This window comes from Bidens hawaiensis, unplaced genomic scaffold (assembly GCF_021521415.1).
Source record: "Bidens hawaiensis isolate Kalapana, Puna unplaced genomic scaffold, B.hawaiensis_p1.1 tig00001685_1, whole genome shotgun sequence".
Classification (NCBI taxonomy): Eukaryota; Viridiplantae; Streptophyta; class Magnoliopsida; order Asterales; family Asteraceae; genus Bidens; species Bidens hawaiensis.
In genome coordinates, this window is record NW_027491095.1 from 858038 (window position 1) to 885897 (window position 27860).

The following is a 27860-nucleotide window of genomic DNA, read 5'->3' on the forward strand; positions in this document are numbered from 1 at the left end:
TATTTAGTTTCAGTTTGTTGGATCATATTCTAGAGAGAGAATATAATTATCTGTAATCATTTTCATATGATTTGGTATGTCTTTAACAAAGCCTTTGCTTTTGCTTATTAATTTTGTCATCTTTTTTGTGTTATTATTATTATTATTATTGTTATTATTTGCAGAAAGATGGAAGATGGAACAATTACGGGTTTAAATAAATTAGCAACACCTCCATATTTGGTGGTGGCGTTAGCCGTGAACGGAAGTAAGAAAACCAAGCATGTGGTTAAATGGGCATTGGATAAATTTGTTCCAGAGGGTATGCTTCTGTTCAAGCTCTTCTTCATTCGTCCTAGAATCATCAGAGTCCCGACACCAAGTGAGTTGACTTTTCAAGGTTGGTTAATGTTTTGATATAAAAACATGTTTTTATTTATTGTTAGTTGAGAATTTAATGTTGTTATTGCAGTGGGTTTGGTTCCTGTTTCTCAAGTGAGAGAGGATTTTGGATGACACCAATAATAAATTACCTTGCGGCGGGTATACTACCAGAGTCAAAAACACAGGCAAGAAAAATACGCTGTAAAGCACTAAACTATCAACTCATCGATGACATCCTTTACAGACGTAATTTTCTTGGCCCACTCCTAAGATGCGTGGACAACCAAGATGCTGACTACCTCCTAAGGGAAGTGCACGAGGGCATCTGTGGAGTACACGCAGGTCCACGCGCTGTTGTAGCTAAGCTAAACAACGCGGGATACTTTTGGCCGGGAATGCATACGGATGCGCTGGTATACATCAGAAAGTGTAGGTCTTGCCAACCCTACGCACCCAACACGCATCGCCCGAAGAATGAACTTGTTCCAGTCACCCGCAGGGTAATGGTGAGGTGGAAAGAGCAAATAAGAGCATCGTCGACGGCATAATGTAAGGCCCCGTCACCGGTAACCCTACTTTCGTGTTGGATTTACTCATAAACGCAGTTCTAAATATCAGAGTTAATTAAAACATTCGCGGAATTTAAAAACTTTCATAAAACATTTCATAACAAAACACGTCTTGTCTTAAAACATCATTTTGTCTTTCAAAATAAACGAAACATTAAACTTAAACGTCTTGAGTCTTTCGATGCCAGCCTCTTATTCAGTGCCACGTGTCTCCTCAAGCGAGCTGCCTCATCCTACTCACCTACGTGCATACTAAAAGTCAGCTACGCTGAGTGAGTTCTAGTTAATCATACACTCAATACACATAAACTTATATTCTTTCATTCATACTTTCATACTTTCATTCATACCTTCATTCATACTTTCATTCATACTTTCATACTTTCATTCATATTTTCTTTACATACATAATCCTACGTTTTAAAGAGCCTTTCGCCCTATAACCTCACAGATATTATAAGGGTCTGGTCCCTAACATCACAGATATTATAAGGGTCTGGTCCCTCTTTCCTCGAATATTAGTAGGGTTCGGTTCCCTAGTTCTCGAATATTAGTAGGGTTCGATTCCCTCTTCGTTACCATACAACCATACATCATACCTCGAGTATTATTAGGGCTCGGTACCCTTTTCGTAACCATACAACCATCATTTCCTTCTTTTATTAACTTTATTACGTTCATACACATAAGCATACATATCATACTTACCTTATACATAGCGTTACAACCTGACAGTACGTGCAATATCCGAAGATCGTTCACGTACCATCAAGCAATCATTCATACATATCACATCATTCACATAAGACATACACTTATCTCTTAGGATAAGCGTATTAACAAACATATCGAGTATGCACACAGCCCCGAAAGCATAACACATAAATGGGGCTAGAACTCACCTGAACACAGTTACTTTCACCGTTAATCGTAATCCCTTTCTTCAGTTGTGCACGGCTGACTGTATAACAAGTATATTTATCAATTAACTATCACTTCTCATATTGCATTTCTATCTTTATATGACCCACAACGAACGGGGGTCCGGGGGCAGCGCCCCTGGCAGCGGGGTCTAGGGGCGGTAGCCCCTAGCAGGGTCCAAGGGGCAGAGCCCCTGGCTGGGGTCGAGCTGCCAGGTCAGCTTGGAAAATTTATTTCCATTAACTGTCTTAACACATTTTTCATTAGGTTTTTAATTTATTTCCTAATCGAACTTGACTTTAAGCGAAGTTAAACCTTAGGCGAACTTAGCTTTAAGCGAAGTTAAACCTTAAGCGAACTTAGCTTTAGGCGAAGTTATCAGTTAGGCAAACTTGGCCGTAAGCGAAGTTATCAATTAGGCGAACTTGGCCTCAGGCGAAGTTACCAGTTAGGTGAACTTGGCCGTAAGCGAAGTTATCAATTAGGCGAACTTGGCCTCAGGCAAAGTTATCAATTAGGCGAACTTGGCCTCAGGCGAAGTTATTGCTTTGAAGACGAAGTTATCGCTTTGAAGGCAAAGTTATCGCTTTGAAGGCGAAGTTGCCCAGTTCAGCCGCTGTTTGGTTTCTATCAAGCATTTTTGGCGATTTTAACACCCTTGTTATGGTTCAACATCACCCACTACGTTCCCCAACCGTTTTCGGTCGTTTATTCACTATAAAGCTTGGATCTTTAAACTTCAAAGATCAAGAATCATACCTTTTTGTGCTTGTTTGGATCTCGTTTAACTTGTTTAATCACAACTAATCGTTCTCTCTCTCTCGGATCTTGTTCGTTCCTCTCTCGGCCGCCGGCCGTATGGCGGTGATGTGGTGTGTGTGTGTGTTTTGGAGTGTGTTAGAGAATAAGATGGAATGAGTGATGGTTTAGGGTTTAGGGGATATTTATATCCCTTAAAGCCCATGGACCTAAGGCCAATTCTCATTTAACTCATCTCAATTAATCTAAGTCCATGATCCGCTCATTACTCGATATTAAATAATCAATAACGCGAAATCACTAAACATAACTTTCTTTATTCAACCTTAAAATTTTAGGATCTTACACATAAAGAAAAGACTCTTGGAACACAGATCCGGCTGGGTGGACGAAGTTCCACATGTCCTTTGGGCAAATAGAACGCTGAAAAAGGCCAGTACGGGAGAAACCCCGTTCAGCCTCACTTATGGCACTGAAGCCATGGTCCCGGTCGAAATTGGTTTACCCTCACCAAGGGTCTTGATTCAGCCAGAAGACAATGATGCGGAAAGACGGTTAGACCTTATGCTAACCGAAGAACGCAGAGACTTAGCCGCAGCGCGTCAAGAGAACTACAAGCGACAAATGCAAAAGTACTACAACACGCGGGTAAAACTCTGCAACTTCAATGTCGGAGACTACATACTGCGTAACAACGAGGCTTCGAACCAAGAACGCCCAGGAAAGCTGGCCCCGGTCTGGGAAGGGCCATACATTATCAAAAAAAGTTTTGGGAAAGGGCGCATACCGGCTCGAAAGGCTCGATGACACCCCCATCCCAAGAACATGGAAGGGAGCTCAATTACACAGGCTGCATGTAGATCAATTCCAAACTTATAAAGAAAAGGCCTAGAGCCACTTCTAATGGAAATGATTCTCCAAATCACATTAACGCTGATGGTCTTACATTTATACTTATGAACTTTCCAGACTGATATGCCGGTATTCACCGCATAAATATGGAAAGAAGTAAGTCGTTGCGTGTGGAAGGCGGCAAAACCCGCATAAACACAAAAAACGGTAAAAATTTCTAAGGAAAAGATGAGGCAAACCTTCACGCAGGTCAGTTATAGGTGAAGTTTGGTCATCCCACTAAATGAAAGTGACGGTCCTACCCGCACAACCATGATAGAGGAAACTGAACATTAACCTATTGACAACCGCGCGTCGAAAGGTTAACTTATTCAAAACACTTATTTGCCGGTATTCACCGCATAAATAAGTGGGGAAGTAAGTCGTTGCGTGTGGAAGGCGGCAAAACCCGCATAAACACAAAACGGCAAAAATTTCTAAGGAAAAGATGAGGAAAACCTTCACGCAGGTCAGTTATAGGTGAAGTTTGGTCATCCCACTAAATGAAAGTGACGGTCCTACCCGCACAACCATGATAGAGGAAACTGAACATTAACCTATTGACAACCGCGCGTCGAAAGGTTAACTTATTCAAAACACTGATATGCCGGTATTCACCGCATAAATAAGTGGGGAAGTAAGTCGTTGCGTGTGGAAGGCGGCAAAACCCCATAAACACAAAACGGAAAAAATTTCTAAGGAAAAGATGAGGAAAACCTTCACGCAGGTCAGTTATAGGTGAAGATTGGTCATCCCACTAAATGAAAGTGACGGTCCTACCCGCACAATCATGATAGAGGAAACTGAACACTAACCTATTAACAACCACGCGTCGAAAGGTTAACTTATTCAAAACACTTGGAAAATTGCTAAGTTAAACTAAAGTATGCACGAGCGAATCATATATTGTTTATGAGGCAAAACAAGTGCCAAATTAAACTATAATATGCATGAGCAAGTCATATAACGTTTATAAAGCAAGTCAAAAAGATTCAAAAAGATTCAAAGATTCAAAAATAAAAGGGAATATACCCCCTTACCTTGGTAACCAAGAAACCGTAAGACAAGTGCGGGTACAGTGTCAAGGCGAAACCCTTCACATACTTAGCACCTGCAGGGAATTGAAGCCAAGAATACCTTGGTAACCAAGAAACGTAAGACAAGTGCGGGTACAGTGTCAAGGCGAAACCCTTCACATACTTAGCACCTGCAGGGAATTGAAGTCAAGAATACCTTGGAAGTCAAGTAACTATAAGACGAGTGCGGGTACAGTATCAAGGCGAAACCCTTCACATACTTAGCACTTGCAGGGAATTAAAACCAAGAAGGATCTTCTGGGCCATGCTTGTGGAAAGGGAAATAACATCCCCGCATAGCGGGAACGTTGAGAACTAGATTGTTTGAAGCTCCAAGATGGAATTGGTTGTTTAACATAATTGATCACTATGTCTAAAACTACCAAAACCTCGTGGGAGAATCTACACAAGTGAAACTCAACACTCCCGACTTGCGAGGAGGTTACACACCTACCCGCATCATACCCAAAGATCAAGCAGAAAAGTCGGGAATTTCTTCACGTGACATTAGGAAAACCGCGGGAAGAATCCCCACGGAAAACCTTAAAACTAAAAACCCTTTTCAAAACCCTTTGCTTAAGTCCAAAAGTTCACCTCACTTATTAACAATTCATGAGAAGAACATTGGACTGGGGGACTTGAAGAGGTAGGTCCCAACAGAGCCCAGTTGGACCCGCAAGACTCACCTTGAAGAGGGACGTCTGCGCAAAGACCAACTGGTTCCGCAGGACCCACCATGCTCAGGGAGATGAAGACCTTACGCGCAGTACGCAAGATGTTCCCGCAGGAAAAGCCTCCCAATGGTGAAGTACCCCGCCTGTTCCCGCAGCTGCGGATACAAGCCATCAGGGAAGGCTACCCGCACTAATAGCAAGGCTACACGCACAAGGCACTAACTCTCAATAATTCAGTAATGTCACCTGAAGAAGGAATGAGCAAGGCGGGGATACTCCCGCCCAAATGAGCCAGTCCGTACGCTTCTGGAGGATCTTTTGTACTATACCTGCCAAGGTATGGACAAAATAGACAAGATCTGACCAAAGCAGCCCATGAACCAATCACAGGGTGACAGCTCACTGACAACAGTACGACGAGCAGCACGCTCTAGTACTTAATGTCACTATCAGCCGCTGCCTACTCACCAACCCTCATCGTGGCACGTACATAGCCTGCAGTTGGTGGAAAAGGAATAGTACACAGCCGGCAATGTCACTATCAGCCGCTGCCTACCCACCAACCACCAGCATGGCACGTGCGTAGCCCACAGTTGGTAGAAAATGAATATTATACAGCTGGCTGTACCTGCTTGGAAACCTACCTTTGGCTATAAATACTCCAACACCTTGGAACGGTATCATTATCTTATCTGATCATATACTATCTTATACCATCACATATCTTATCTGCTCTAGCTATTTCTTTTAATATACATTTATATTCAGAGCAATCTAGTCTGATTCTCACGCCGGAGGGTGGTCACAAGAAGGTACCCCCCCCTTCTCAGTGACGAGCTCACGGTGTCTGTTTTGCAGGTCATCAGAAGAATAACCATCTTTGCCGGACCTAACCCTCGTGGGAAACATCTACTTAACCCTAAGATTATCCGTAATCTGCCGGGGTCACTTAGTGTTTCTTCAGATGGCTTATAGGAAGGAAGTTGAATGTGAGACATATGAGAAACTGCTTCCGTTCAAGAACATGTGTGCTAGGAGAAAGGTTTGAGTTTTTTTTTTTTTTTTAATATAATTTTATTTTGTTGATATTATGATTTAATAAAGTGCTATTAAAAAATGATTTGATAAAGCAACCTTTTGAGAGGAAAATTGGAATATGATTAATGCTTTTTTAACTATTTTAAATCATGTTCGTTTCATAGGGAAAATATATTTTTGGCATGTTTGGTGTTATGTGTTTTTTATAGTAAAAAAGTGAAGTGAATGAAAATTGCTAAATTGGGGAAAAACTTTGAATGCCAAAATGATGGATCCAAGTGGTGGAATTTGGGTCTGACAGTTGGAGCAAACCGTCTTTGATGATTTGTTACAATGTCTGGTTTGTTGAGATGTTTTTGTCTATTACTTACGGGCCATTTTACTTAGTATAGAATGAACGTTATATATGCTAATTTAAGTTGGTACCTTTTATGTTCTCATTTGTTTTTGTTTCGTTGCTCTAAATACTATATATCGTTAGAATTGAGCAAATGATGCAAACGGGAAACACAAAAGACGAAATAACTGTTTCATAGGGAAAATCTATTTTTGGCATGTTTGGCAAGTTAACAGTAAAAACAAAATAGATAAAGATTGCTAAAATTAGGGGAAAATTGTCGGTGCCAAAATCAAGGTTCTAGATGATGGAATTTGGATATGACGGTTGGAGAAAACCGCCTAATCCTATGGTGGTTTGTCACAGTGTCTGGCTTGTTGAGACGTTATCGTCTGTTATTATTGTGGGCACTTAGCTTCGAATAAAGTGAAAGTTATGTATTTTTTATATTTGTATAATTTCCGGCCCATTTGTTCTTGTTCAGTTGCTCCAAGTATGAATCTGTCATCTATAGTAAATCAATCTAAGGATTATTTTTTTTATTTTATTTTTTAATGCAGGTGGAGGTGGAAATTGTGCAAATTGAATCAGATGATGTTGTAGAGGCAATCAGGCAAGAAATTGTGAAAAACAGTATCAGTAAACTAGTGATTGGAGCTTCATCGAAAAGCATATTCTCGAGGTACTGCATTCTTTCTAGACATTATGTTTTCTTCATGTCTATAGATTTTTATTTTTATTTTTGGTGTGTCAGGGGGCAGAATCTGTCATCAAGAATCTCTGAAAGCGTTCCGGGCTTTTGTACGGTTTACGTTATTTCAAAAGGGCTATTATCTTCACTCAGGGCTGCTGATTCTGATACCGTTGGATCCAGTAAAGATGACAGCAATAGCAGTGATTCAAGTCATGCCACCAATTCTTCTAGTCTTGCACCAAGCTACCGAACAGGTATCGTTTGACTTTTCAGGTTTAAGAGATTAATTTCTACTTCCAGATTCCATACGAATTCTTCAACAGAATTCATAAAAATTTGTGGACCCATTCAATAACCGCGCGATAATTACTACAAACAGAAAAAAAATTATGTTGTTAAATAAAGGCGAAACTCCATATCAGTTTTGCTTTTAAAAATTAATAAGTTTGACCTCAAAAGTCAAGATTTGTTTTAAAAGGGTTATTTGTATGTGTGACAGAGTGGACAGACCAAGGTTCTGCTAGTTCTTACTCCCAATCCTTTTCAAGTTCACTACCAATGCAACGTTTTGGAGCACTTTCGTCCATAAACCGAACCCTTCTAAAGAAACCTTCTTTAGAAACTTCTGAAGACAAGGTTCTTGATGAGGGAGATGATGCAACGGTTTCTAATGCGAGTAATAGAAGCTTCTTAAGTGAAAACCAATCTTGGACATCTGATCAAGATTCTATATCAGAAGCACCTTCGGAAATTTCATCTGAAATTCAGGTTTCTTTCTATCTTTTATGCCTTTTTTAAATGTGTTTTCATGTTCTTGTAATAATCTTTATGTCTTGCAAAGAGTTCTACGCAGAATAATAATGGTATTAACTTTGAGCTGGAAAAATTGAGAGTTGAACTCAGACACATTCGCGGGATGTACGCAATTGCACAAAGTGAGACACTTGATGCATCTAGAAAGGTAATTGTAGTAATTCAAATCTTGAAGTCAAACCATATACTTAGACATGATTATTCTGCAGAATTTATCACAAATTCTAGTTCTTTTTATAGTTCTTAGTAAAATGTGCATTTGCTTATCACAAGATTCTCCAAATAATTTAGGAACAGCTTCAGTTTTTAAAAATGAAGTCTAGCCCGTTTGACTTTAACAAAGTCAAGTAAATCTTGAACTAAAACATACTGCTTTGTGTCACAGCTGAGTGATGTTGAAAAGCTACAACAAGAGGAACTAACTAAACTCAAAGAATTAAAACTTAAAGAACAGGAAGCAAAATCATTAGCTGAAGAAGAAAGGAAGCAACGCGAGGCTGCTAAACGGCTGGCTGAATATGCAAAAGACTGTCTCAGAAGAGAAGCTGCTTTAAGAAAAGATGCTGAAGAGTCGGTGTTACACGATTCACGAGAGAAGCAGAAGTTTCAAGATGCCATAACTGGAACTTCATTGCGGTACCACGAGTTCACGTGGGAAGAAATTGTGGCGGCTAGTTCTTCGTTTTCTGGTGATCTTAAAATTGGAACTGGAGGAAATGGAACCGTGTATAAATCGAGCTTTCATCATACGGTTGCTGCGGTTAAAGTTCTTCATTCTCAAGAAGCTCATAGAACCAAACAGTTTCGACAAGAGGTATGAGCTCCAAATTTTTGCAGAATTTAATTTATTTTTGATTTCATGAATTCTCAAGAAAATTACTATTGAATGATTAAAATGAGTGACCTTTTATAGGGAATTTTAAACTAGGCATGTATTACTATGTTTTCAAAATTACAAACCGTCTAGGCTAGTGCTTGGCTCATTTAATTTCCAGGAGCTTGTTTCTAGCTCGTGCTTGGCTCATGAGTAGTTTTTCAAGCTAAGGCTCGACTCGATTATTATTTATTTATTTATTAACTAGTTTATAGTTAATTTTTAATATTTTGTTTATAACTTTTATAAATAACATAATATATATTCTGTAGTTATTTTTGTTATAATTTTATATATAACAACATTTTTTAAAAAGAATATGCATTTAATATATTAAACAAAAGTTATATAAACAATGGAATTATTTAGGCTGTCCAAATAGCTTGAGCTCGATAAGTGAAGTTTGAGCTTGTGCTCGTTTGTTAAACAAGCTTATTTTTAGGTTTAAACAAGCTAATCTCGAGTAGCTCATGAGTGACTTGACTCGTTTAAACCTCTGGCCCTAATTGATAGAATTTGGGCCCAAGACTCCGCTAACTTGGATCTGCTCCGTATCATTTCTGAATGATTGAATTTTATATTTGCAGCTTGAAGTATTGAGCAGAATCCGGCATCCACATCTGCTTATTCTGATTGGTGCGTGTGTGGATCGTGGTTGTCTAGTATACGAGTACATGGAAAATGGGAGCTTGGACGAGCAATTATTTCGCAAAAGATACACCACCGATCCCATGGTTTGATCGCTACCGCATTATATGGGAAGTAGCATCAGCTCTAAATTTCCTTCATAACACAAAACCGAAAGCAATCATTCATCGAGACCTAAAACCTGCAAACATACTTCTTGATAGAAACCTCGTCAGCAAAATCGGGGACGTTGGTCTCTCAACAATGCTTCAATCCGACTTCTCTTCCATTTCCACCATTTACAAAGACACGAGTCCAGCTGGAACCCTTTGTTACATCGATCCAGAGTATCAACGAACAGGATTAGTTTCTACTAAATCTGATGTTTATGCTCTTGGTATGGTGATATTGCAGCTGTTGACTGCAAGGCCAGTTATTGCATTGACCCATGCAGTGGAAACCGCTTTTGAAAATGATGATTTAGCCGGTATGTTGGATCCAGATGCGGGTGAATGGCCGGTTGAGGAAACCAAGGAGTTAGCGGTTTTGGGGCTGAGTTGTGCCGAGCTTAGAAGAAAAGACAGGCCAGATTTGAAAAACCAGGTTCTTCCTGTATTGGAACGACTAAAAGCATTTGCGGATGAAGCTCAAAGATCGACATTCGTGCCTCAAACCGCCCCTCCAAACCACTTCATATGTCCAATACTCAAGGTAAGATTATCACATTCTTTGTTTCAGCTTTATCAAATAGCATATGTTTTATGATATTCTAATGATGTTTTGATTCAGGATGTTATGGATGATCCTTGTGTTGCTGCTGATGGCTACATGTACGATCACAAGGCAATAGAGCAATGGTTTCAGGAGAGTGATAGCTCCCAATGACTAATTTACCGTTGACGAGTAGGAGCTTAACACCTAATATCACACTTCTCTCCGCGATCATGGAGTGGAAATCGACAACATAATTGTTTGAGTGAGAATTTTAGGATGCAAACTGATTTTTTTGAGATTGTTTTATGTACATGTGTTTGATTTATCTATATTTTAGATGGATCTTCTCTAGGATTATTTAGTTTAAGAAATTTATTAACTCGAGCAAGACAAGATTGAATACACATCTCAAATGCAAGCTTGTAAATTTCAAAGAAATTTATGAAACCTATTACAACTTTACTACTACTTTTCATCGTCGCTTATGTAACATATAGCAAGTTAGCAACAATATTTAAGTGTAACATCCTAAATCGTATACCTTGACTATTTTACTCAAGAAACGGAAATATACAATCCTCCATGATTTGCTGATTATTAATGAACTCACAATGATCCAAAACCCAACTATAAATCCAAGCACCACGCTAATAGCTAACCCCCAATCTTCTCCATGTGATCTATCGTCTTCCTTTTGGTCTCCTACTACATCAAGTGGATCAACCGGTACGCAGTCACAGGCTAGGCACATAACGGCACACCATCAGTGACCGTCTTTCATTGCTTGCTCTCAAATCTATGAGTAAAGATGACCCACAAGGTGTGATGACCTCATGGAACCATTCTACAACTAATGTCTGCCGATGGCAAGGCGTTACTTGCAGTGCCCGCCACCAAAGAATAACCCACTTGGACCTCTCATCCGGAGGCTTAATTGGTACATTATCTCCTTTCATCGGAAATCTAAGCTTTCTCAGGGGTATTCAACTCACCAGCAACTCATTTTACGGAGATATACCACATGAATTTGGCCGTCTATATAGATTACAGGTTCTTCGTCTTCATGACAACTCTTTCACCGGAAACATTCCTGACTTGCTCCAACCTCCAAGTCCTTCACTTGGGCAACAATAATCTGGTCGGCGAGATCCCTGACTTATTCCACCCGCTGACTAACCTTAGAATACTTTCAATGTATGGAAACAACCTTAATGGTACCATCCCGTCTTCTCTATATAATTGTCCATCTTTAAAAGAAGTGTATCTCTATGATAATCAACTCAGTGGTATATTACACAAAAGGCTAGGTTCTATAATGCCTCATCTCTCACCAATGGTTTGTCTTTAATATATTTGGACCTATCGAATAATTCTTGTGGGATCACTACATAATTTGGTGTGTTTCAATGGTGTGGACAAGACCAGATTTGTTATGTTGGGAAATAATCAATTGTCAGGTGTAATTCTGGAGTGCTGGAAGAAGTGGTCGAGTTTGGTACTCTTGTGCTTGCAGAATAATAATTTGTCTGGTGAGATTCCAAGAACATTGGGCTATGTACGTACGTTGCAGGCATTGAACATCCAAGGGAACAAGATTTCTGGAATATTACCTTCTTCCCAAAAAAATTTATCATACTTAAAGATCCTTCAGCTTGGAAGAAATAATCTTCTTGGGATTATTCCACCATGGATTGGAACAAAACTCACATTGTTGAAAATTCTCAACCTTAGATCCAACAATTTTTAAGGAAATATTCCTCACCAACTGTGTTATCTTTCACATGTTCAAATCTTAGATCTTGCTCGTAATAACCTGTCTGGAAATATTCCAAGTTGTTTCAACAACTTTAGTGTTCTTTCCGGCAAAGAAATTAGCTCACAGGCTCAATTTTCATTCAACTATCACACCATTTTATTTACTTTTGGCAAGTCATTGATGATCAAGGGGCGAGAGAACATCTATAGAGAAAATTTAGGGTTGGTTTTTCTATTGGACCTTTCTAGCAACAATCTTTCTGGGCAGATCCCCGGTGAGCTCACGACCCTTCATGAATTAAGATCATTGAATTTATCAAGAAATCAACTAACGGGAAAGATCCTGAATAAAATAGGAGACATGAAATTACTTGAATCTTTTGATTTATAAGTAAACAATCTTTATGGGGAACTTTCTATGAGTTTGTCAATGTTGAATTTCTTAAGTAGTTTTAACGTCTCCAACAATAACTTGATAGGAAGAATTCCAGTAAGTACTCAAATTCAAAGCTTAAATGAGTCTAGCTTCTTTGGAAACAAACTTTATGGAGCTCCACTAGCCTGTGACTATGTACCGATTGACCCACTTGACGTAGTACTAGGAAGTCAAGTTACATAAGAATTTCAGGAAGCAATATAATCTCTATATATAATTATTAATTTACGAGTTTGTTTGGACCTTGGTGTCACATTAGAGCCAAGGTTTATATGGCTTGTTTGGAGGAAGGAAAAAGTTATTATTATGTTACTATACGTATATTTGGAATCTATTGCATCATACAGAAATACATTTGTAGGGGTTTGTTTGGTGTTTGGTAAAGTGAAATGAGCATTATCATTATATTATCTTGTTTGGTTATCATATAAAAATAAAATAATATATCGTTGCTTTACGTTGTTTGGTAGGTTGGCAAAGATGAAAAAATAAAATAAAATAGACTTATCACTGGTGTCGGCGGTGGTGGGCGGCATGCGGTGGTGGAGATAGGTGGTGGCGGTCAGTGGTGAGTGACGGTGCACGGTGGGCGGCAAGCAATGATGGTGGTTGGTCGTGGTGATAGTAATGGAGGCAGAGGTGGAGGTTGGTGGTGCGGTGGCGCCGACAATGGATGGCAGTGGTGGAAGGGTGATGGAGATGATATAGGGTGAAAAAAGAAATGGAATGGAAAAAAGAAGAAGAGAGTTAGATGGTATAAAGTTGTAGTGTTTTAGAGAAAATTAAATACACTAGGTAATAGATGATTCCATAAAGTGTAATATAAAATATATTTTGTCACTTTATTAATTCAGTTAATAGGTAATTATTATTATTATTATTATTATTTTCAAGTTAAGTTTTATGAAAAAGCATTTTAATATGGTTTAGGAAATGAAAACTGATTAAAATTTATTTAGTTAAGTTGATTTTGAATGACGTTATCTAAACAGTGATTATAAAAGATGATCGTTACCGGAGGTGTTATAACAAAAAGGTTATAAGATATAATATTGAATGTGAGCGCCTTGATTTCAGCACAGACCTAGTAGGGAATTGAAAGTCTAAATTGCAATAATGATCGTAGGTTCTCTACATCGTTTACATCTTGTTCAAGGACTCTTTGTTTCTGTTATTGCTATTTGTCATTTAGGCTTGGACCTCTACACAACTTATGCGTACGAATTTTGTTATTCACTACTCCTTAGTCGGGACTTTGAATTATTATATGCTTATGTGATCGAATTTGTGATGTTATGTATATAGTTATATGTTAATAACATTTATTGATATTTATGAATTGAACTACTTATTGTGATACACCGAATTTGTGATACTTGAGGCTCTGAATGTATTTATTTGATGCTCTGAATGTGACAAACTGAACTATTTGACGCTCTAAATGTGTTTAACGAATGTGTGTGTATGTATTGTAAGATAGATATTCTTTAAGACATTGCATTTATCGTATAGCTTTAGTCCCAATGAATAATTTTACTCGGACATACATATTGTCTTTTTATGTACGTTAGGTAACAGGACTATCCAGAAAGAAAGATCTGAATGAGGTCTCGAGTGAAATTTAAAGATTCAAGTGTTTTTATAAAGGAAGAAAATAAATGTTTTCTAGTCTGTTTTTGTATTTATAGTCGAAATTTAATGTTTACGATAAAAAAAGTGACGCATTACACTCTGACCTAATGTATAAGTAGCACGTCAGCTCTAGCTAGCACGATAAAGTGTTACACTTCACGAGGGAGATGATGCAACATTTTCTAATGACGGTATAATGATAATTTCCGTGCAAATTTAGTAGTATAGACGTATATTGTATGATTATACAGTCATTGTTTCAAAATCCCAAATTTGTACTATCATCCCAGCAATATGATTACATGTTTACACTTTTAATATATGAAGAGTATTGCTAAAAAATCGTCTTTAGGATTGTTTGTTTCGGAAATTTGATAACTCAAACAAGACAATATTATTCCAACACAAACTTGTGATTTTAATACATAATTTTTACAAAATTAAACAGAAAATGTGAATGGCAATTCCACAATTTATTTATTTATTTCTTTTCAGAATCTAATATATCACAACAATACATACTTATGCGTACGTTACATCATAAACCATATACCTTGATCATTTTACTTTAGATGGAAATATGCACTTCTCCACTATAAACTAATAACTAAGCCACAATAAACCAAAATCCAAAAGTAAATCCAAGTACGATACTAATAATTAACCCCCATGACTCATGGTCTTCTTTTTGGTCTTGTATTTTATTAGATACTTTAACCGGTACACAACCATTAGTTAGTGGAGCACCACAAAGTTTGTTTCCAAAGAAGCTAGACTCGTTAAAGCTTTGAATTTGAGTACTTGTTGGAACTCTTCCTATAAAATTGTTGCAGGACACATTAAAGCTACTTAAGTAATTCAGCCTAGACAAACTTTTAGGAAGTTCCCCCGAAAGCTCGTTTATTGATAAATCAAAAGATTCAAGTTGTTTCATGTCTCCTATATTATTCGGGAGCTTTCCTGTTAATTGATTTATTGACAAATTTAATGATTTTAACTCACGGAGGGTTGTAAGCTCATCGGGGATATGTCCAGAAAAGTTGTTGCTTGAAAGGTCCAATAGCATAACCAGTCCTAGAAAAGCTCTATAGGTGTCCTCTCGTCCCTTTATCACCAACGAAGCACCAACAGTAACTGTCCAGGCCCCGATAGGAATCAAAATTTGAACCCCTGAGTTAGTTTCCGTGCCAGAAAGGACACTGAAGTTATTGAAGCATCTTGGGATATTTCCGGATAGGTTATTATGAGCAAGATCTAAAATTTGGCATGTGAAAGATAACATAGTTGATGAGGAATATTCCCGTAAAAATTGTTGGATCTAAGGTCGAGAATTTTCAACAAAGTGAATTTTATTCCAATCCATGATGGAATGCTTCCAACCAGATTATTTCTTCCCAGTAGAAGGATCTTTAAGTATGACAAGTTCATTAGGGAAGAAGGTATTCTTCCTGATATCTTGTTTCTACCCATGTTCAATCCTTGTAGGAAATGCAAAGAACCCAAGGTTCTAGGAATCTCACCAAATAAATTGTTATTTTCTAAGCTTAAGAGTATCAAACTAGGCCACCTCTCCCAACACTCTGGAATGACACCCGACAGATTATTATTTCCCAAATTAAGAGCTTGTGTCCCTTTCGTTCCATTGGAACACAAAAATTGATGCAACGATCCTAAAAATTCATTATAGCTTAAGTCAATTGTCTTAACCGTTTCATGGATACCCAACAATGTTAGCGTGCCTTGGAATTGATTTTTTGACACATTGAAATAGGTTAAATTGGGGGGTAATCTCCGAAATGATTTAGTTAAGTTCCCCTTAAGCTTGTTCCCGTGAATGTTCAACGTTTGTAAGGAAGGTATAGAACCCAACGTCTTTGGAAACTCACCAGACAAATTATTTTTCTGCAACTCTAAATGTTCCAAACTTGACCACTTCTCCCAACATTCTGGAATGACACCTGACAAATGATTATTTCCCAAAAGAAGAGCTACAATCATATTCACACCATTGGAACACACCAAATCATGTAATGATCCCTCGAAATAATTATTTGATAGCTCTAAAATTCTTGGAGATGAACCATTTGAGAGAGAATGTAGTTTCCCCCCAAAATTATTTGAGCTTAAGTCGAGTACCTTAAGTGTCGCTGGGATATCCAAGAACTTCCCTTGGATATGATTTTGTGATAGTGAAAGTATTACAAGACACGGCATTATTGAATATAGGTTTTCACCTAGTCTACCTGTGAGTTGATTATTATCGAGAAATACATGTTCTAAAGATGAACAGTTATAAAGAGAAGGTGGGATGGTACCGGTAAGGTTATTGCTAGACACTGAAAGTCTTCTAAGGTTAGTCAACCGGTGGAATACGTCGGGAAACCTTCCACCTAGTTGGCAGTTGGCGAGAGAAAGTGTGTCAAGCAGTGTAAGATTGGCAATGAACGATGGAATCCCGCCTTCAAGAATGTTACCATGGACAAGTATGTTTAGCATGGGAAGTGAACCAATCCCATCTGGGATCTTGCCATCCAGATTATTGTAACCCAAGTGAAGGTATCGGAGATTGGAACAATTCATGATGGTGTCCGGAATGTTTTTCGTGAAAGAGTTGTTATAAAGACGTAGTACTTGCAGTCTCAAGAGACGCCCGATTTCATGTGGAATTTCACCAGAAAATGAGTTGTTTTGAAGACTAATGCTGCTAAGAAAGCTTAGATTTCCAATGGAAGGAGACAACGTACCGATTAGGCCTTTGGACGATAGGTCTAAGTGGGTGACTCTTTGTTGGCGAGGGCTGCAAGTAACGCCTTGCCATTGGCAGAAGTTTCTTCTTGAGTGGTTCCACGAGCTCATAACACCTTGTGGATCATCTCTAATCATCGATTTGATTGAAAGCAATGCCAGACGATCTCTAACGATGGTGTCGCCATATTGTGCCATTACCATGTGGGTGAGCTCAACAAAGTGCACCAATATAGCGAAGACAATTAATGGTCGGATAATATGGAAACCTGTGTCACTCATTTTTGCTAGAGGTTGTTGAGTTAAATGTGCTATTTTTCTTATTAGACTACATATATATAATCATTCTCATTTTCCCACCATTTAATTTTGTTGAATATTTTTTAGTTATAAACGTTTTTCATTATTTGTATAGACTATAGAGACAATGTGTGAATTATCATAATATTCTTTTGGCTACATGAAAGTTAAATCAGGGAAACTATCATGAATTCATAATATTCTTTTGGCTAAAGGCACATGAAAGTCAAATAACTATCAATAATTCTGGAATTTTTAGAAGAAATATTACTTTTCATTTATCATTACTTTAAGCACAAATTAATTATGTTTCGTCAAAATATATATATATACACACACACACATTCTTCTACTTGATGAGAGTTTCAAAAGTTAAAAAGTTTTCGGCTTCGAATGACAGGTAAAGTGAATGAGACAACGAAACTAAAGTCGTATGTTTAACCAGCAAACCCTAACTAAGCATGTTTTTTTTTCCACAATCATGGAGTGGAAATCAACATCGTAACTGCTTGAGTATGAACTTTTGGATGCAACCTGATTTTATATGTACATGTGTTAGATGTTTCTATATGGTATATAGACCTGTTATGAAGAGAACGAAAATTCATATAAGTTTACATGTAGACACAAGAATAATAGTTATTCTTAATTATTATATTTTATTTTCTTTTGAAAGGAGAGATGTTTATATGCATTTTTCTTTGTCGTCATTTTCTATCATAATGATGTGGGATGAATAAAGCCAAGTTCTTCTGACAAGTGACATCCTTCACATCTTCACTATACGTAGTTGCTTGGTGTTCTAGTTGGATAATGGGTTAAATAAGTTTGTAAAACATGTACAGATGTACTAATTGAACATGTAAGGACGGTTTGGATTAGAATGGCATAAAACAATTTTGTTTTTGTTTTTATTTTTATTTTTACCATTAAAAAAGAAAAAGGAAACATGTTTTGTTTAAGATATATAATTGTTACTTTTTGCAACAACTAGTGTGCCAAATATAATCATACAAAATCTATTCTTTTAATTAAAAAAAGACCACTATAAACAACTTTCAATCATCTACACAACATACTTGAACTTTTTTTCTCCATCTCTAATTCTCTAGTCTTTCCTAAATTCATGCGGTGTATCTTTCTTTATCTCTAAAACATATTTTTTTAAAATAAATAAAACCTAATACAATAAAATAAATAATATTAATACAATAATGACTTTCTTATTAATAGTATAATTAAACCAACAATAACAAACATAAATATATTATTATTAATACTAATAATAAAAAAGGTAAGTAGGTAACAAGTCAAAGTTAAAACATGTAAAAAGTTCAAATGAGAAACAAAGTTATTTAGGGATAGTTTGGTAAACATTTAAAAATAATAAGGCCAATACTGTAAGGCTCGTTTCACAGAATTCGTGGGAATTCAATAGAATTGAAATTAAATTCCCATGACATGGCGTGTTCGTTTCGCTGGAATTGGAATCATAATTCCATATTGGTGTGTTCGGTTCAAAGAATTGGAATTGGAATTGGAATTTAATTCCTTCAAATTCCTTCAAATACAAGGATTTCAAATCCTTCCAAAATGTGGAGGAATTCAAGGAAATTCATTGGAATCTTATCTCGAGTTTTTTTTTAACGAGGACAATGAATAAAACATTTTAGTTTTTTTTACTTTTTTTGTTTTTAATTTATATTTTGAGTTATGAATTTTTTTATTATTATTTTTGAATATTTTTTTGAGGGGTTTTTATGTTAATAGAAAACCATAAAAAAATTCAAAAAATAATAAAAAAATCATAACGCAAAACATAAATAAAAAACAAAAAATCTAAAAAAAACTAAAATGTTTTCGCCGTTATCATTGTTTCAAAAAAAACTCCTTGATTTCTAGTCACTTGTGGAACGAACACATTAAGAATGTATTTGGATTTCAATTCACACGATTTCAATTCCTACTGGAATGTTCAGATTCCAAATCCAATTCATTCAAATTCCAAATCCTATCCAATTCCAATTCCAATTCCAATTCCATTTCATTCCATGAAACGAATGCGCACTGAGAAACTACAATTATAAGGACAATCTATAAAGCTTTACATAATCTTAGTCAAACAAAACAAACACAGACAGAGCATCAAACATTCCGTCAATCGTTAAAAAACATATTTTCTGCAGATAGATTTCAGCAACATAACATAACATAACTGAAGAATGGTAAAAGCCATCAGGGTTTATGAACTTGGTGGTCCAGAGGTTTCATCTTTTCTTTTTAATTTTAATATTGTCACATGTTTCCTTCTGTATATTAATATGATAAATATTCGTATGTATTTGTACAAGTTAATTAGTTCAATTGACTGGTAACCCCCCGTGTTCCCTTTTACTTTCAATTCTCAAACAATAAATTCTAACCCGTAACTGGTTTGATCCGTAACGCGGCAACAGACGCGTAACGAGGCATAGAATTACCCATAACCACGTTCAAAGAGCTGTTTGGCAGGAAGTTCATTTAAGTTCGTTCGTTTAATAAATGAACGGACATGAACATCGAATTTTATTCGACTAACTAAATGAACGAACAATCGAACCGAACAGACACTACTAGAAAAAGAGATGTTTTTCTACAACCAATTTGTGGGAAATTTGTTGGAAAAATTCAGTTTCTAACAAAAAAGTTGTTGGAAAATCACATGCTTGGAAATCGTTTTCAACCGTTTTCCAACAACTTTTCGTACAAAATTGCTACAAAAACATGTGGTTGTAAACTTCCTACAACTTTCCTACAAAAACTATTCATAATGTTTATTAGATAATATTGTAGCAAAGTTTGAGCTTATTTTTTTGTTGGAAATCTGTTGGAATTACTTGTTGTAAGAAATTTGTAGGAAGTTTTTGTGAGAAAATGACTTGTTTTCTAGTAGTGAGACTCATCAGTGCCAATGTTCTTTTGATTGTGTTCGTGAACGTTCGATAATGTGTTTGTTTATTTTTGTTTTTGTTTAGTACTTTTTAATGGTTTTTCTAATATTATCGTATAGATTTAAGCAAATTTATATATATAATATATGAGTACCATGTGATTAATTTGTATTTAAATTTAACATATGAATACGATTGTTAAGAAAATAGTACGACACTTACTATGCTCGGTTAGCCAAATCAAATAAAACATTGTTTGCAGTTCATGTGTGTTCGTGAAGCGTTCACAAACAATGAAACAGATTCATTTCTTTAAAGAACGTACAAGAATAAGAAATTCTGTTCAGTTAGTTGTTCGTGAACCGTTCGTTTTTCTGATAAAAGCTTAACGGATGAACATGAACTAGAACTTCTTCGGTTCGGTTCGGTTTGGTTACAGCCCTAATGGTGCTCATTCCGACCCGAACATCTTGGAAGGATTTTTGATGTCCTATAAATGGAGGAATTTTAGTTATATTATTTTGATTTTTCTCCAGTTATGATTTTTATGTAATTTTTTCTAAACCAGCCCGTTCTGACCTGCAACCTGTTCTGACCCATAACCCGAACCCGCTGACCCGTTAGCCAGGCGTGATTTATTAAGAAAAATGTATTTTACAGGTTCTGAAATGGGAGGATGTTGAAGTTGGGGATCCTAAAGAAGGAGAGATAAGAGTGAAGAACAAGGCGATTGGTGTTAATTTCATTGATATATATATTTCCGTACCGGAGTTTACGATGTGCCTCAAATTCCTTATACACCAGGTTTGCTTCTTAATCTATGATTCATACATTGATTATTAGCATTCATATGAAATTTTTACACGTTAAAGAATGATTTGCAGGGTCAGAGGCTGTTGGTGTGGTGACAGCTATTGGACCCGGAGTGTGTGATTTGAAAATTGGAGATGTTGTTTATCATTCTGGGAGCGCAACGGGAACATATACAGAGGAGCAGATTGTTTTGGCAGATAGAGCACTGGCTCTTCCTGTTATGGATCCTCTGGTAGTTGCAGCTGTTATGGTTAAAGGATTAACTGCTCGGTTCCTAGTCAAAACATGGTTCAAGGTAAGACGCACAAAGCGACATGATCTATGCACATTGATACGTTCTTGTAAATGATAAATAAATACACTTAGAGAGATGATATATTTCTAATGATATTGACAGGTTGAAACATGTCATTTATGAACAATACATTTGTCAAAGTATTATATGAAAAAAGTTGTAGATAATATTAATCTGAAGGTTTAAATAAAAGCGATTTATGAGGTTCTGCGCATCTCTAGAGTTTGACTTTCAACCCGTTTGACCAGTTTTTTAACTACTTTTTTATATTTGGCCCGTTTTGAGATGAAGCACGCCCAGATCGACTCATGCATAAGTAAAGGTATATGTCTTTTATCATAAAGGTGGAACAAGGGCACAAGGTATTGGTGCATGCAGCAGCAGGCGGTGTTGGATCCGTATTATGCCAATGGGCCAATATGCTCGGTGCTACTGTCATTGGAACCGTATCAACTGCAGAGAAAGCTTTACAAGCCAAAGAAGATGGATGTCATCATATTATTATTTACAATCAAGAGGATTTTGTTACCCTTGTTGCTGAAATAACATCCGGTGAAGGAGTTGATGTTGTCTTCGACTCCGTTGGAATAGACACCTTTCAGGTAATTATATTACCTATTAATATTGCAATTTGGGAGTTTATGCCAGTACCATCACCATTTTTTATAATGTAAATATGGAAACTAATTAATTACCAAAAAATAAGTTGGTGGAGTGCGTAGGTGTGATTAGGGGTGTGCACCTTTCAGTTCGGTTCGGTTATTAGCCTCATTTAAGTTAACCAATCGGTTTTCGGTTAATTGGTTCATTTTTTGGTTTTGAGGTTCGGTTAATAAACAAAATTAATTTTGGGCTATATAACTACATGAAATGGTGGTGGTATAAAACATGATATACATGGAATGGATGTATAAACGCTAATTATATATGAAAATCTGAATGGTTCGGTTCGGTTAATTTTGGTTAGCTGAATGTACAAAAAATAACCGATAACCAATATTCGGTCAATTTCAGTTTGGTTTCATCAGTTTTCGGTTCGGTTAACGGTTCAACTTGGCTATTGCTCACCCCTAGGTGTGAGGTTAATACCTTGAACCAAAGCTACCGGGTTCGAATCTGGTTCTATGCAACTATTTTTAGATTTTTTTAAAGTTTGCAGTTTTGGCAGTTTAAGTCCCCTAAGTTTAACAATTTGGTTATATGCTTCACAAAGTTGATTTAATTATTTAATAAGAATTATTAACTTAGATTAACTATATTTCTTTGAAAAATTAAGTAATTTTAACAAGAATAATAATAAATTTTGATAAAACGTGTCATTCCGATAAGATTTTCCTCCACAGTTTTTTAAAAAAAAAATTATATAATTGTTTTTTCTATTTTACTAGAATGCAAATAGAAATTAATTATATAATTATAATGTTTTTGCAAGTTTTATATCACGGTTTTTAGAGACCATTTTCACCATATTATGACTTCTATTTTTTGAGTTTTTTTCCTGGTTGGTATAGCGTATATAGGTACCCTACCGACTGTACCATAACGAGTCAAACTGATACTAACCGAATTCCCACTGCGTCCTCGTCGTAACATGTGGGTTTAATACACCTAGTTCTGATTGTCTAATGATTTATTAGCTTGTATGTTTGTAAGTTGTAACATAACATATCTAACATTCTTTTCAAGGGGTCACTGGCGTGCTTGAAACAGCGTGGATATATGGCGAGTTATGGCCAGTCTTCGGGCACGCCTGAGCCTGTGCCTTTATCTGCACTGGCTACAAAGTCCTTGTTCTTGACCAGGCCTTCTATAAGGACATCTAGTTTTTCAAAGGACGAGATGCGTGAAGCCATGAAAGAGGTGCTTGCTAATGTGGCTTCGGGTGCTTTGAGGGTGCGTGTAAATCATACTTACCCGTTATCCCAAGCCGTTCAAGCCCATGCTGACATGGCAGCTAGGAAAACGTCCGGGTCTATTGTGTTGATACCCGATGGAATGGCGCAGTGAAGTTTATGTTGTTTAATTGTATGACAAGACTTGTGCAAGTTTGTGTGGTTAATAAAAGATCATTAAGAACTAGAACTTATTCATAATAATGACTTTTATGAAGTCTTTCGGTTGTACTTTAAAATATGATTGGTAAATAATTAATTTAGTTAATAATCTCTATGAGAGGTATAGTATTAATTTTATCATGTTTAAAAGGTTTTCGAGTTTCAATTGTATCTTGTACTAAAATTACGGTGTTCAGGAAAACCGAAATCCGAAAAAAAAAACGAAACTGAAATAAACTTATCCGTATAACTAATTTGGATATGGAATTTAATAAATTCGGATTGTTCGGATATCTGTTTAATCCGAATAAATCACATTTTTTTCGTGGTATTTTCCGGTTTTGTATGCTTATTTAGACTATTGTTTAAAGTTTGAACTTTGAATTTGGTTAAAGACTAACTTGTATTTTCCAGTCTCGTATGTTTATTGTGATCCTACACTAGTAAAATGTTAGGAACATAAAAATTAGAAAAATTTTGTATTCGGTTTATTTTAGATTATTTGGTTAATTTTGGATTTTATCAGAATCCCATCCGAAATGAATTTGGTTAGATTCGGATAGGATATGAATATCCCTAACTCGGATCGGTTTTCGGATAGGGTACTAATATTTTCAAATCCGAACGATCCGAACAGAATACACCGAATAATCCGTAATCCGGTCCGATGAACACCCCTAACTAAAATCATTAGTTCTACTAATCTAATTTAGTTTCTTAACAATAACAAGTTCAAACCAAGGATTCATAACTGAACAGATATCCAATGAAGCTTGCATACTTGATTTGGTATTTTTAAAAAGAGAAAGAAAGATGAAGCGAAGCATGACATGCTTAGATAATCTGCTTGCAACTTTATTAAGAAAACCATTTCTAATTTCCATAGTAATATTATTTGTGCACAACATTAAAGATAAACAACTAATAAACATAAAGCGAGCTGCAATGATCCAAACTACACAGTCCTCCATGGTTTGTTGGCTATCAAGGGAGCCACAATGATCAAAAATCCAGTAACAAATCCAAGCACTATGCTCACAATCAAGCCCTTTTCATGTGATCTGTTGTCTTTTTCTTCTTCGTGTGTATCTGGTATTTCAGACTTTTCACAACGATTAGCGAGTGGATCTCCACAAAGGTTGTTGCCAAAGAAGCTAGACTCATTGAAGCTTTGAAGTTGGGTACTGGTTGGAACTCTTCCTGTCAGATTATTGTAGGAGACATTGAAACTACTTAAGAAACTTAAGCTTGACAAACTCCTTGGAAGTTCCCTATTAAGCTTGTTTAGTGATAAATCAAGTGACATTAGTTCTTTCATGTCTCCAATCATGCCCGGGATCCTTCCCGTCAATTGATTTCTTGATAAGTTCAACGACTTTAGTTCCCGGAGGGATGTAAGCTCACTAGGGATGTCCCCATAAAAATTGTTGCATGAAAGGTCGAGTAGCATAACCAATCCTAGAAACATTTCATATATATCCTCTCGGCCCTTCATCACCAATGAATCACTAGCGGTAGTTGATCCACCATATTCCCCAAAGAATACAAATTGGACATTTGAGTTGGTTTCTGCACCAGAAAGGACACTAAAGTTGTTAAAGCATCTTGGGATATTTCCGGATAGATTATTATTAGCAAGATCCAGTATTTGAACATGTACAAGATAACAAAGCTCTAGAGGAATATTTCCGTTCAAATTGTTTGATCTAAGGTTAAGAATTCTCAAAGAAGTGAGTTTTGTTCCAATCCATGCAGGAATGCTTCCAACAAGTTTGTTCCTGCTAAGCTGAAGGATCTCTAAGTTTGACAAGGTCTTTAGAAAGGTCGGTAATCCTCCGGATATCTTGTTTCCATGCATGTTCAATAACTGTAGATGAACTACATAACCCAAGGTTCTTGGAATCTCACCAGACAAATTGTTGTTCTCCAAGTTTAAGAATTCCAAACTCAGCCACTTTTCCCAACACTCAGGAATAAATCCTGATAAATGATTGTTTCCTAAATTAAGATCATTTGTCTCTTGGACATCATTGGAACACAAAAAATGATGTAATGGTCCTGTAAAAGAGTTATTTGACATATCCAAGATTTTCGGAAATGACACATTTGAGAGGGAAGGTAATTTCCCCCAAAAATTGTTAGAGCTTAAGTCGAGAACCTCAAGCGTTGTAGGGATACCCAATAACGTTAACATTCCCTGGATCGGATTTTCAGACATATCTAAATAAACTATATTGGGGAATGAACTCCAAAATGAATTGGAAATTGGAGAAGAAATGTGTGTGTTGCTTATGTCCAATACTCTTAAATCCCATTGAGATTGTAGCCATAATGGAACTCGAGGACCCAAATCCCAAGAGTTCAAATGCAAGTACCGAATCTGGAAAGAAGGAATCCAATATGCATTTAGTGGTCTTAGAGTTAAGTTGTTTCCTGTTCCATCTAGAAGCTTCAGGCTCACTAGTTTTCCTAAGTGAGCTTCTGTAACAACCCGTCATCAAGTTATCAGAAAACCTTAATTCTCTTAGCTTGGATAGATTGTTGAGGCTATAAGGCAGGCTTCCGGTGAGTTGATTACCCCAAAAATCCAACACCTCTAACGATGATAATCGGCGGATTGATTCGGGAAGGCTTCCATTTAATTTGCTTCCAGAAATGTCCCAACTTTTTCAACGACAATAGTTGCCCGATTGAGCATGGGACAGGACCAGAAATCCTCGAGTGGGCTATGAATAATGACTCTAAGGCGGGTGATTTGCACTCAAGAAAACTTTTAAGAAGATATGTTAATTTAGTATTAACAAAATGGTTATAAGACAAGTCAATTGTTTTTAAGTTGCAAAGGTTACCCAATGATTTAGGTATTGTCTCAGTAAGTTGATTCTGTGACAAGTCAAGCCAAAGAAGAGATGTCAAGTTGTGAAGGGAATCTAGTAGTGAACTTGAAACACCACAAGAACAAAGATCCAACATGACAAGATTACTGCTAGACAATTTTTGTAATACAAATGAAGAATCCATGAAATCATTATCATACAAAAAAAGGGCCTCGATAGAAGTCAAGTTACAGAAGCTATAAGTACTAGTAGGAATAATGCCAATAAAATCACACCCACTTAAGCCCAGTGAAACTAGACTAGTTATCCCAAATATCCATGGTGGCATGAAGCCGTTAAAATCGTTATAAGACAGTTCAAGCAAGGAAAGAGATGTGAGATTAAGACTACGAACATGGGGATGTATGTGTGAGAGTTTACAACTAGACAAACGCAGTTTGACCAAAGAAGGAAGGGTGTTGATCACCTGAAGCCAATCGATTGATTTGCTAAGGTCCACGCCACTCATATCAAGGTGATTCAACATACGAAGACTCGACAACCACTGTATATTTTGATTCACCATGCTTGTTGATTCAAATTAACTTCCAAGACAAAGGACATGCAATTCTGAAAGATTCCCGAGCTGTGGAGGCACGCCTTTACCAAAGTTGGAACTTGAGAGGTTAAGATACCTCAGGTTACGTAGAGATCCTATGAAGCTTGGAACTTGGATCCCTCGAAAATCATTGCAGCTCAAGTCCAAATGTTTGAGTTGCTTAAGATGCAACAAGGATGTACTTAAATTCCCTTTCAACCTCCGTTTCGAGGCTTCTATATCCTCTTTGTGAGTGTAGTAAGCTTTATAACACTCACCATCAACTCCAGGAAGACGAACCTCATGAACATAGCTGGTGATGTTATCACAAACAATCCCAAACCATTTGCAGCAGTCAATCTCCTCACCAACGTCCCAGGAAGCAAGTTGATTTGCTTCATCTATGAGACCGTGTTTGAACTCGACAAGTGCTTGTCTCTCAACATCCATGCATAACGCATCATGGAAGTTTCTATCAGATAAACATAAATCAGACAAAGACACAAGAATTATCAAGCAAAAGGAGACTGAATAACTCATATTGATTAATAATGAAAAGAACCCTCTAACAGAACAAGTATTTATAATAGTTAATCCGTATTGATCCCAACTTCTATCACAAAGAAGGTGGAAAATGTACTTTTGTACCAACAAATCAGATCCAAGTAAAATGTGGCAACTAATAATCGTGTTACACACTTGCAAGGATTCTGTGAAATAAAAATAAACTAACACTAAAGTATTTATAAAACTGCATTAAAGTTGATCTGCAATATTTCATAACAAAATTTTAATAAATTCCTTCATGGATTATATATTTGTAAAAGTAATTTATTTAAGGCTCCCATGCAGCGACAACGTCCCTTATCCGCCCTGAAATGATTTCTTTTATTATTTTAATTGGCATTGTGTTTTATTATGCGAACCTACTCGGGCTAAAATTTTGGGTGTCAAGGTGATCGACATCCGAACGTAGAAGATAAACTGAAACAAGAACAAATAGGAAATGTTAATTATTGTGATAACTTACCCTTTAGCCTTTAGTACTAAGATTATAGTTGATTGTCACGTACCTTTCATCTTTTATTTTGAATGATTCTCCAAGTCAACATATTCTACCCACATGGAGGAAACGA

At 36.7% G+C, this 27860-nt stretch overlaps 1 protein-coding gene and 2 pseudogenes across 3 annotated transcripts; 2 read left to right on the top strand and 1 right to left on the bottom strand.

The window, feature by feature from the left end:
• Positions 1-128: 128 nt before the first annotated feature.
• On the top strand, positions 129-10604 carry LOC143592707 (U-box domain-containing protein 35-like; annotated as a pseudogene). The gene is made up of 10 exons (XR_013145968.1): positions 129-379; positions 452-485; positions 6211-6295; positions 7189-7310; positions 7383-7576; positions 7822-8090; positions 8164-8283; positions 8521-8949; positions 9597-10347; positions 10426-10604. The product of XR_013145968.1 is annotated as a U-box domain-containing protein 35-like (transcript).
• Positions 10605-19343: 8739 nt separating this feature from the next.
• On the top strand, positions 19344-23406 carry LOC143590930 (uncharacterized; annotated as a pseudogene). Its single transcript, XR_013145581.1, has 5 exons — positions 19344-19482; positions 20809-20952; positions 21033-21256; positions 21601-21858; positions 22943-23406. The product of XR_013145581.1 is annotated as an uncharacterized LOC143590930 (transcript).
• Positions 23407-24265: 859 nt separating this feature from the next.
• Positions 24266-26712, bottom strand: LOC143591917 (receptor-like protein EIX2). The gene is made up of 2 exons (XM_077071976.1): positions 26160-26712; positions 24266-25791 (listed from the first exon to the last, which is right to left on the bottom strand). Exons 1-2 carry the CDS (start codon positions 26710-26712, stop codon positions 24266-24268), a joined length of 2079 nt encoding a protein of 692 aa, XP_076928091.1.
• Between the last annotated feature and the right edge of the window lie 1148 nt (positions 26713-27860).